Source organism: Oncorhynchus clarkii, chromosome 12 (genome assembly GCF_045791955.1).
Source record: "Oncorhynchus clarkii lewisi isolate Uvic-CL-2024 chromosome 12, UVic_Ocla_1.0, whole genome shotgun sequence".
NCBI lineage: Eukaryota > Metazoa > Chordata > Actinopteri > Salmoniformes > Salmonidae > Oncorhynchus > Oncorhynchus clarkii.
Genome location: NC_092158.1, coordinates 6,776,703 through 6,788,444, shown reverse-complemented (window position 1 = coordinate 6,788,444; position 11,742 = coordinate 6,776,703). Strand labels below are relative to the sequence as shown.

General features: G+C 44.7%; 1 protein-coding gene across 1 annotated transcript in view; it reads left to right on the top strand.

The window, feature by feature from the left end:
* Positions 1-2,543: 2,543 nt before the first annotated feature.
* LOC139422664 (methyl-CpG-binding domain protein 2-like) overlaps positions 2,544-11,742 on the top strand; it is a 272,964-nt gene continuing 263,765 nt past the window's right edge. The window contains exon 1 of the mRNA XM_071173840.1: positions 2,544-3,070. Coding sequence (XP_071029941.1) covers positions 2,955-3,070 — 116 coding nt within the window. The 5' untranslated portion in view covers positions 2,544-2,954. The remainder of the gene's footprint in view (positions 3,071-11,742) is intronic.

Genomic DNA, 11,742 nt, shown 5'->3' with positions numbered 1-11,742 from the left:
CCAGGCCCGATTACTGCCAGACCTGTTGAATCAAGAAATCACTTAAATAGAACCTGTCTGACAAAGTGAAGTAGGACAAAAGATCTCAAAAAGCAAGACATCATGCCGCGATCCAAATAAATTCAGGAACTGCAGCAGGACAATGATCCAAAACACACCAGCAAATCCGCCTCTCAATGGCTTAAAAAGAAAATGAAGGTTTTGTTGTGGCCTAGCCAAAGTCCGGACTTGAATCCGATTGAGATGCTGTGGCGTGACCTTAAAAAGGCGGTTCATGCTTGAAAACCCTCCAATGTGACTGAATTAAAACAATTCTGCAAATAAGAGTGGGCCAAAAGTCCTCCACAGCGATGTGAAAGACTCATTGCCAGTTATCGCAAACGCTTGATTGCAGTTGTTGCTGCTGAGGGTGGCACAACCCCAGTTATTAGGTTTAGGGGGAAATTACTTTTTCACATAGGGCCATGAAGGTTTGGCTAGCTTTTTTCCCTTAATAAATAAAATCATCACTTAACCCAAGTAAACACAAAATGCAGTTATCTTTGTGTAATATTTAAATTAGTTTGATCTGAAACATTTACGTGTGACAATGTGTAAAAAAAGAAATCAGGAAGGGGGCAAATACTTTTTCACAGCACTGTATATATTTACAAGAAATATATGAGGGATTGGAAATGCTGAAGACAATTACATTGATGGAAGCTACAATATTAAAGCTGATCTACTCCCTAAAAAACACTTATTTTTAACATAATTATTTTGTGACGGTGTGCACTAATGAATACGACCCAGGTGGCCATGCAGGCAGACTTCACAAATTGGGTGCTTTAGGAAAGTAAAACACTATATCAAAGTCTACGACTACTTCTGCCTCCCATGGTCATGGTATCTCCCATGGTATCTCCCATGGTATCTCCCATGGTATCGGGGTATCGGTATCTCCCATGGTATCTCCCATGGTATCTCCCATGGTATCGGGGTATCTCCCATGGTATCGTGGTATCGGTATCTCCCATGGTATCGGGGTATCTCCCATGGTATCGTATCGTATCTTCCATGGTATCTCCCATGGTATTGTATCTCTTGTATAGGAGATACGATACCATGGTATCTTCCATGGTATGGTATCTCCCATGGTATGGTCTCTCCCATGGTATGGTCTCTCCCATGGTCTCTCCCATGGTATGGTCTCTCCCATGGTATCTCCCATGGTATCGTATCTCCCATGGTATCGCATCTCCCATGGTAGCTCCTTGGTATCGTATCTCCCATGGTATCTTCCATGGTATTGTATCTCCCATGGTATCTACCATAGTATCTCCCATGGTATGGTATCTTCCATGGTCACTTCCATGGTATGGTATCTCCCATGGTCTCACATCCCCCATGGTATCTCCCATGGTATCGTATCTTCCATGGTAGCTCCTTGGTATCATATCTCCCATTGTATCATATCCCCCATGGTATCTGCCATGGTATTGTATCTCCCATGGTATCTTCCATGGTATTGTATCTCCCATGGTATCACATCTCCCATGGTATGGTATCTCCCATGGTATGGTATCTCCCATGGTATCTACCATAGTATCTCCCATGGTATTGTATCGCCCATGGCATCTCCCATGGTATCTTCTATGATATCTCCCATGGTATGGTATCTCTCATGGTATCCTCTATGGTATCTCCCATTGTATGGTATCGCCCATGGTATTGTATCTCCCATGGTATGGTATCTCCCATGGTATGGTATCTCCCATGGTATCTTCTATGGTATCTCCCATAGTATGGTATCTCCCATGGTATCTCCCATGGTATGGTATCTCCCATGGCATGGTATCTCCCATGGTATCTCCCATGGCATGGTATCTCCCATGGTATCACCTATGGCATGGTATCTCCCATGGTATCTTCTATGGTATCTCCCATGGTATCTCCTTTACCACTATTCGGCCAGACGGTTGGGTTTCAGTCAGAAATAGTTTTGAGTGTACGCGAGAGCGAAGCTATTTAAAGACAAGATGGTGACATGATCTGAAATGGTGACATGATGAAAATGTAGAATTAATTGAATATAAGAAATCGCCATTTTGAAGACTGCCTAAGACTATGCTGTCAATGGAGTTAGAATTCTGTGTGAGTAACTATACAGAAGGTTGCTTTGTTGCGCACTTGATAGGAACTTTTCTGTATTCTCAGGAAGAAAAAAAAGTACACCATTTAAATATAATTATGGTGCACGTTTATAATCGGGAGGAGTTTAAAGAGGAGATGCATCTTTAGAGCCTTGGTGTTGCACCACTCTCGTCACCCCCTACATCACACGGATATGTATAAGCCAATGCTAAGACTTACAGAAACATTCAAATTGAAGAATTTTCAGAAATAAACGGTTCAACTTGATAACTTTTTTTTTCTTTTTTTTAGGTTCATATTTTACTGAATGTTGTAAATGTTGCATCACCGCCTAGGAAGGGGAGGAACCCCGTATAGAATTAGGAATTGGAAATAGGATCTCTAATGGGGGAAGCGAGAAGTGACGGGACGTTCCAGATAGGCGGGGCGTTGCTGTAGCGAGCGGTGCGGTTACCGGGCGCTGGGTCAGTGTGTGGGAAGTGCTGCAATATCTCACCGTCACTGCCACCGCCGCGGTCGAGGACCGACATACAATTTCTCATAGTTGTATAGTTGAAGATCCAAGAGGGAAAACCTGTCAAACCAACGATATATCTATCTATCTACCGAAAGTCCTCGATACAGAACGCGGAAATAAGAAGTTACTAGTTTTCGCGCTGGTTTCAAGTAGTTTGGCAGTTGATACGGATTCTCTGGTAGCTTTACGTTCACGTTAGATCGCCAGGTCAGCTGTATTTATTAACACGTTGTTGTATTCTTTAGCTATATCGTCGGTCTTGAATAACGATTGGGGGTGATTCCCAAATATAAAGTATTGCTAGATGATTATGGAGAAGAAGAGGATGGATTGCCCCTCTCTGCCACCGGGTTGGAAAAAAGAAGAAGTGATCCGGAAGTCAGGACTCAGTGCTGGCAAGTGTGACGTCTATTACTACAGGTAATGATCGATCATGAAGATAGATAACAGTAACCTTGACTCTCTTGATAGGTTCACAAGTTATGATAGTTACTTAGTTGTCTGATGAGCTACAATAACTATTTTCCAAGGAGAAAAATATGGGCTAAAGCTAACTAGCTAGCTAAACCTTTATAAGCTTGAGCACCCCACTCACTCAGTGCCACAATGTTGCTAGTTAATGCTATCAGGGTGAACATTGTATCAAAAAACCGCACAAGTACAGTAGCAACATTGTATCACACTTTGTATTACCAGCAGAAGTTCAAATGTATCTTAGTTTAGACTAGAGATAGTGAGATTGTGATTTATGAAAACTTTATTTGGTCACTTGCATTCTTGACCGTGTCTCATCATGTGATTGATTTGCGTGATGATCTTGATAAATGACACCTCCTGAAACTGAAACTCTGTTTGCAATCTAGGCTAAACCATTGTAACTCAGCCCTCTGTCTAAAGTACATTATTTGTGCGGCTAAATTCCTTGGCAATTTACAACATGGTCCTTCATAAATGGTCTATAAGCTATAATTGGCGTCTATGCTTTTGGACTCTTCAAAGCTAAATGACAGTTCATCTTTTACATTCAGCAGCTTTGCTGTAGGCCTTCACCCTTCCTCAGTAACTCATTGATTGGTTACCCAGTGCAGGCTCCATCCAGTTTGTGGCCTCAAAAAGGTGTCCAACTTGTTGCTGACTATATGTGTGTTTGGGGGGGGGGGGGGGGGGGGGGGGTCAATATTAAAATAATCAATACTATGAATGTTCTAAACATTTGTGTGATGTGATCATGTTCCTTCCACCTGGGGGGGGTCAATATTAAAATAATCAATACTATGAATGTTCTAAACATTTGTGTGATGTTGTGATCACGTTCCTTCCACCTGGGGGGGGGGGGGGGGGGGGGGTGTATACTACTAACTAGATGTTTTCCACCTGGGAAAATCTGACTGAAATGCAGCACAAGCAATTCTTTCTCCTCCCTTCGAGGAGATTGAGGAGATTCAGATTGAGATGGTCTGATAGATCTAAGATCGGGGGGGGGGGGGGGGGGGGGTATACTACTAACTAGATGTTTTGGTTCATTCATAAAACTAAACTCTGATATGTGTTTTTGGTTGTTGAGTCAAAGAGACCATGGTCATTTTCAAGTTTATCTTTCAAAATAAAAAATACAATGATATTTTGGCAAGTTAGCTGGCGAAATCATTGATCCCCCTGTGTACTGTTCAGCATGAACAACAACTTGCAACTGAAAACATACCCCCCCCCGAGGCAATGCCCTCGGTCTGGCCTAGTGCCTCTGGAGTGTGACACTCCGGCTGCATCCTGGGGCCTGGGCCAATGAGCCTGCCTGCCTGTGTACTCTACACCCCTCCCTCTCACTGGTGAAAAACATGCCTCTCATTCTTATTCAAATGGTATGATCCCACTCAGCGTGTGAGAAGTGTTGGCCGATGGGGTGTTTGTTGTTGTTGTTGTTGGTAGACCTGTGAAAGCTGTGTAGTGTAGCTCTCGTGTGATAGTGTGAAGGTCTTGTTTCGATGGTGTGTAGACCTGTGATAGTGAGTGTGTGGGTTTTGTACGACTGTGTGGTGAAAGCAAGCGAGGCCTTTGTGATTTTTAACAAGCGAGGTCTTTGGACGGTCTCAGGTGCGGCCTTGTCAATGTGTATCTAGGTGGTTCTGACATCCTGTACTGGCCCGCTCTGTGTTTGTCCCTTCTCATGGTGAGAGAGAGAGAGAGAGAGAGAGAGCTGCCAACAACAGGGACTCTGGACACACACTGAGGAAGACCGTACTATTCTACACCACCCAGCAGCTCAGCACCTCTCCACTCTGATTGGTTGCTAAGCGGAAGCTTTTGATCTCAGAATTCCACGTGGTGACGTTCCAATTTAAAACTCCTGTCTCAACAACAATGACTAGATTTCTAGAATAATCTCTAGCACTGAGGTTGTGTAGATACATTGGTCAGCTGGGTTTCCCCTTGTAAAAAAAAATAAATAAAAAAGTTTTAATTTAATTTGAAAACACAATTCAACTGCAGTGAAGCCACTTAACTATCCAAGACCCCCCACAGTCCCCACTCCCAAAACCTGCCAGCCACCATCCCCTTGTTCAACAAAGCGACTTCTTTGCATGTCGTTGGTGCGTGGGATGTTGGGGGAGGGGTGTTGGGCGGGTTTGTTTAAGGTGCTGTCTGTGGTTGTGGCTGTGTGTCGGGGAGGGTAGGGTTGTAAAAAAAGAGACCCCACACTGTTGGTTGGTGCTCGTGTTAATGTCCCCCCCCCCTGCTCACTCAGCAAGCTATAGGTTAACTGTACTCGCTCCCCAGCCATATGCTGCATGGCTTCTCTTCACACCTGGGATCAAATGAAAAGGTCAAGCCCACTTCCTGCCCTCATTTTTCACTCTCCAACTGATCTTAGATCACAGACTGACGCTCGTCCTTTTCATATCAAAGCTAGGTCAGTTTGGGTAGCCTATCAGTGATCTCTGTGTCTTGGCGTAGGTTACGTGTATCTCACGGTCCGCCAGCTCTCTCTCTGTTTATTGTTCTGCCCCTATCTTCATGTCTTCTCCATGTTGTTTTGTACACGGTACTGAATGAACCTGAAGTCTGTGGAATGAACCAATAATACAGTCAACATGCTTGAGTTCCATGGTAACGACGTGTTCCTACCGAGTTCCATGGTAACGATGTGTTCCTACCGAGTTCCATGGAAACGACGTGTTCCTACCGAGTTCCATGGAAACGACGTGTTCCTACCGAGTTCCATGGAAACGACGTGTTCCTACCGAGTTCCATGGTAACGACGTGTTCCTACCGAGTTCCATGGGAACGACGTGTTCCTACCGAGTTCCATGGGAACGACGTGTTCCTACCGAGTTCCATGGGAACGACGTGTTCCTACCGAGTTCCATGGGAACGACGTGTTCCTACCGAGTTCCATGGGAACGACGTGTTCCTACCGAGTTCCATGGGAACGACGTGTTCCTACCGAGTTCCATGGGAACGACGTGTTCCTACCGAGTTCCATGGAAACGACGTGTTCCTACCGAGTTCCATGGGAACGACGTGTTCCTACCGAGTTCCATGGGAACGACGTGTTCCTACCGAGTTCCATGGGAACGATGTGTTCCTACCGTGTTCCTACCGAGTTCCATGGGAACGACGTGTTCCTACCGAGTTCCATGGGAACGACGTGTTCCTACCGAGTTCCATGGAAACGACGTGTTTCCTACCGAGTTCCATTAGGAGATTTACAAGTCTTTGTGGACCAGCTGACTGGTCAATTCTTAGAATTATACTAGTTCAGTATTCCCATAAACTGTGTTGTTGTGTAATGGAGCCTCGGCAGAGGACAGGCCCGGTACTAGACTAGTCCATGGAATGACATGTGGCTGTGTGGTGATGGTCGTAATCCCCAAAGTATATATTTCCACTTCTCTTCAGCCTCTAGTCTTGATAGTGATGCTTGTTATGACTCAGTCATGGACTGTGTCCTGAATCACACCCTATTCCCTACATAGCACACTACTTTTGACCACAGGCCTGTGGACCCTCGTCAAAAGCAGTGCACTATGTAGAGAATAGGGTGCCATTGAGGACACAGGCCCTGCTAGTGATGTTGTTATTATGACTCAGTCAGGGTTCGAGTCATTCTGATCCGATCTTTTTCACACATCCCCTCAGTCAGCCTGGTATGGCAACTGCTCGGCCTCCGACCACAAGGCACCACAGAGGGTAGTGTGTACAGCCCAGTACATCACTGGGGCCAAGCTTCCTGACATCCAGGACCTCTATACCAGGCCGTGTCAGTGGAAGGCTCTAAAAATTGTCAAAGACTCCAGCCACCCTAGTCATAGACTGTTCTCTCTGCTACCGCACAGCAACCGGTACAGGTATATAGCCTCCACATTGACTCTGTACCGTAATACCCTGTATATAGCCTCCACATTGACTCTGTACCGTAATACCCTGTATATGGCCTCCACATTGACTCTGTACCGGTACCCCCTGTATATAGCCTCCACATTGACTCTGTACAGGTACCTCCTGTATATAGCCTCCACATTGACTCTGTACCGGTACCCCCTGTATATAGCCTCCACATTGACTCTGTACAGGTACCCCCTGTATATAGCCTCCACATTGACTCTGTACCGGTACCCCCTGTATATAGCCTCCACATTGACTCTGTACAGGTACCCCCTGTATATAGCCTCCACATTGACTCTGTACTGGTGCCCCCTGTATATAGCCTCCACATTGACTCTGTACCGTAATACCCTGTATATAGCCTCCACATTGACTCTGTACCGGTGCCCCTGTATATAGCCTCCACATTGACTCTGTACCGTAATACCCTGTATATAGCCTCCACATTGACTCTGCACCGTAACACCCTGTATATAGCCTCCACATTGTCTCTGTACCGGTACCCCCTGTATATAGCCTCCACATTGTCTCTGTACCGGTACCCCCTTTATATAGCCTACACATTGTCTCTGTACTGGTACCCCCTGTATATAGCCTCCACATTGACTCTGTACCGTAATACCCTGTATATAGCCCTCACATTGACTCTGTACCGGTACCCCCTTTATATAGCCTCCACATTGACTCTGTACAGGTACCCCCTGTATATAGCCTCCACATTGACTCTGTACAGGTACCCCCTGTATATAGCCTCCACATTGACTCTGTACTGGTGCCCCCTGTATATAGCCTCCACATTGACTCTGTACCGTAATACCCTGTATATAGCCTCCACATTGACTCTGTACCGGTGCCCCTGTATATAGCCTCCACATTGACTCTGTACCGTAATACCCTGTATATAGCCTCCACATTGACTCTGCACCGTAACACCCTGTATATAGCCTCCACATTGTCTCTGTACCGGTACCCCCTGTATATAGCCTCCACATTGTCTCTGTACCGGTACCCCCTGTATATAGCCTCCACATTGACTCTGTACCGTAATACCCTGTATATAGCCTCCACATTGACTCTGTACCGTAATACCCTGTATATAGCCTCCACATTGACTCTGTACTGGTACCCCCTGTATATAGCCTCCACATTGACTCTGTACCGTAATACCCTGTATATAGCCTCCACATTGACTCTGTACCGTAATACCCTGTATATAGCCTCCACATTGACTCTGTACCGTAATACCCTGTATATAGGCTCCACATTGACTCTGTACCGTAACACTCTGTATATAGCCTCCACATTGACTCTGTACCGTAACACCCTGTATATGGCCTCCACACTGACTCTGTACCGTAATACCCTGTATATAGCCTCCACATTGACTCTGTACCGTAATACCCTGTATATAGCCTCCACATTGACTCTGTACCGTAATACCCTGTATATAGCCTCCACATTAGACTCTGTACCGTAATACCCTGTATATAGCCTCCACATTGACTCTGTACCGTAATACCCTGTATATAGCCTCCACATTAGACTCTGTACCGTAATACCCTGTATATAGCCTCCACATTGACTCTGTACCGTAATACCCTGTATATAGGCTCCACATTGACTCTGTACCGTAATACCCTGTATATAGCCTCCACATTGACTCTGTACCGTAACACCCTGTATATAGCCTCCACATTGACTCTGTACCGTAATACCCTGTATATAGCCTCCACATTGACTCTGTACCGTAAACCCTGTATATAGGCTCCACATTGACTCTGTACCGTAATACCCTGTATATAGCTCTGTACCGTAATACCCTGTATATAGCCTCCACATTGACTCCCTACCGTAACACCCTGTATATAGCCTCCACATTGACTCTGTACCGGTACCCCCTGTATATAGCCTCCACATTGACTCTGTACCGTAACACCCTGTATATAGCCTCCACATGGACTCTGTACCGTAATACCCTGTATATAGCCTCCACATTGACTCTGTACCGTAACACCCTGTATATAACCTCACTTATTATTTTACTGCTGCTGTTTAATTATTTGATACTTTTATTTTACATGTTTTACTGAACACTGTTGGGCTTGGTAACTAAGCATTTCACTGTAAGGTCTACACTTGTTGTATTCGGCGCTTGCAACAAATAAAATTTGATTTGAGACGGAGTTCCTCTCTTCTTCCCACATCACCTCAGTCAGTCCCAGAGATGGAGTTCAGTTCATTGCTTGTGCTCTCCTGCCAGAGTTCGTTGTGGTTTGACAGAATTATTGAAATGAACCTCCTCTGGGCATTCTAGCCACTGCTGCTTTGATGTTTCAGGAGCGGCTTGCATTCACAACAATCCCAGGCTGTGGGAAGGTAGGCAGGACTGAATACAGGTATCTGAGGCAGAGGGCAAGAGTCGGCTGTTGTGAGATCGGGCTCTGTGTGTTAGGCTAAGTGGATAAGGTTTGTGACAAACATGTTTTTATGTGTAGTCGTTCTCTAAGTGAAGTGGGCCGATTGTTGACACTTGAAAGGAAACATGAGGTGAATTGAGTCTCTTCGGAGTGAGAGTCCACTCGACTCTTGAGGTGAATTGAATCTCTTCAGAGTGAGAGGCAACTCCACTCGACTCTTGAGGTGAATTGAATCTGAGAGTGAACCCAGCTCGACTCTTTGCCCTCAGAGGTTTGTAGAACAGTAACTGAGGTCATTAGTAAATATCAGAGGTTATGGGATTACTACTACTCAGTGCTTGTCCTCATAGGTCTCTCTCACACACACACACACACACACACACACACACACACACACACACACACACACACACACACACACACACACACACACACACACACACACTGCCTGACTGTGAAGCTGAAAGAGACAACATGTAGCCATGGTTACCGGGCTATAGAATGAAACCATGTAGCCATGGTTACCGGGCTATAGAATGAAACCATGCTTACCGGGCTATAGAATGAAACCATGTAGCCATGGTTACCGGGCTATAGAATGAAACCATGCTTACCGGGCTATAGAATGAAACCATGTAGCCATGGTTACTGGGCTATAGAATGAAACCATGCTTACTGGGATATAGAATGAAACCATGTAGCCATGGTTACCGGGCTATAGAATGAAACCATGCTTACTGGGCTATAGAATGAAACCATGTGACCAGGGGGTTTGTGTAGGCTACTGTTCATTGGTTTGGTAACTGGCATCCGACCGCAAGGCGCTACAGAGGGTAGTCCGTACGGACCAGTACATCACTGGGTCTGAGCTCCCTGCCATCCAGGACCTCTATACCACGTGGTGTCAGAGGAAGGCCCTAAAAAGGGTCAAAGACTCCAGCCACTCAACTCATAGACTGTTCTCTGCTAGCGCACGGCAAGCGGTACCAGAGCGACAAGTCTGGAACCAACAGGACCCTGAACAACTTCCACCCCCCAAGCCATAAGACTGTTAAATAGTTAGTTAAATCGCTAGTTAAATAGTTAGGTAAATAGTTAGTTAAATAGTTAGTTAAATAGTTAGGTAAATAGTTAGTTAAATAGTTAGGTAAATAGTTAGTTAAATAGTTACCCGGACTGTCTGCATTGACTCATCACATACGCTGCTACTGTTTATTATCTATCTTGATGACTGTTGTTTACCCCTAACTTATTTACACATTTACCTCAATTATCTCGTACCCCTGCACATTGACTCGGTACTGGTACCTCTTGTATATAGCCTAGTTATTACCTCGTACCCCTGCACATTGACTCGGTACTGGTACCTCTTGTATATAGCCTAGTTATCATTACTCAGTACTCGTACCCTATGTATATAGCCTAGTTATCATTACTCAGTACTGGTACCCCTTGTATGTAGACTAGTTATCATTACTCAGTACTGGTACCCCTTGTATATAGCCTAGTTATCATTACTCAGTACTGGTACCTCTTGTATATAGCCAAGTTATTACCTCGTACCCCTGCACATTGACTCGGTACTGGTACCCCTTGTATATAGCCTAGTTATCATTACTCAGTACTGGTACCCCTTGTATATAGACTAGTTATCATTACTCAGTACTGGTACCCCTTGTATATAGCCTAGTTATCATTACTCAGTACTGGTACCCCTTGTATATAGACTAGTTATCATTACTCAGTACTGGTACCCCTTGTATATAGCCTAGTTATCATTACTCAGTACTGGTACCCCTTGTATATAGCCTAGTTATCATTACTCAGTACTGGTACCCTGTCTATATAGCCTAGTTATCATTACTCAGTACTGGTACCCCTTGTATATAGCCTAGTTATCATTACTCAGTACTGGTACCCTGTGTATATAGCCTAGTTATCATTACTCAGTACTGGTACCCCTTGTATATAGCCTAGTTATCATTACTCAGTACTGGTACCCTGTGTATATAGCCTAGTTATCATTACTCAGTACTGGTACCCCTTGTATATAGCCTAGTTATCATTACTCAGTACTGGTACTCTGTGTATATAGCCTAGTTATCATTACTCAGTACTGGTACCCTGTGTATATAGCCTAGTTATCATTACTCAGTACTGGTACCCTGTGTATATAGGTACTCAGTACTGGTACTCTGTGTATATAGCCTAGTTATCATTACTCAGTACTGGTACTCTGTGTATATAGCCTAGTTATCATTACTCAGTACTGGTACTCTGTGTATATAGCCT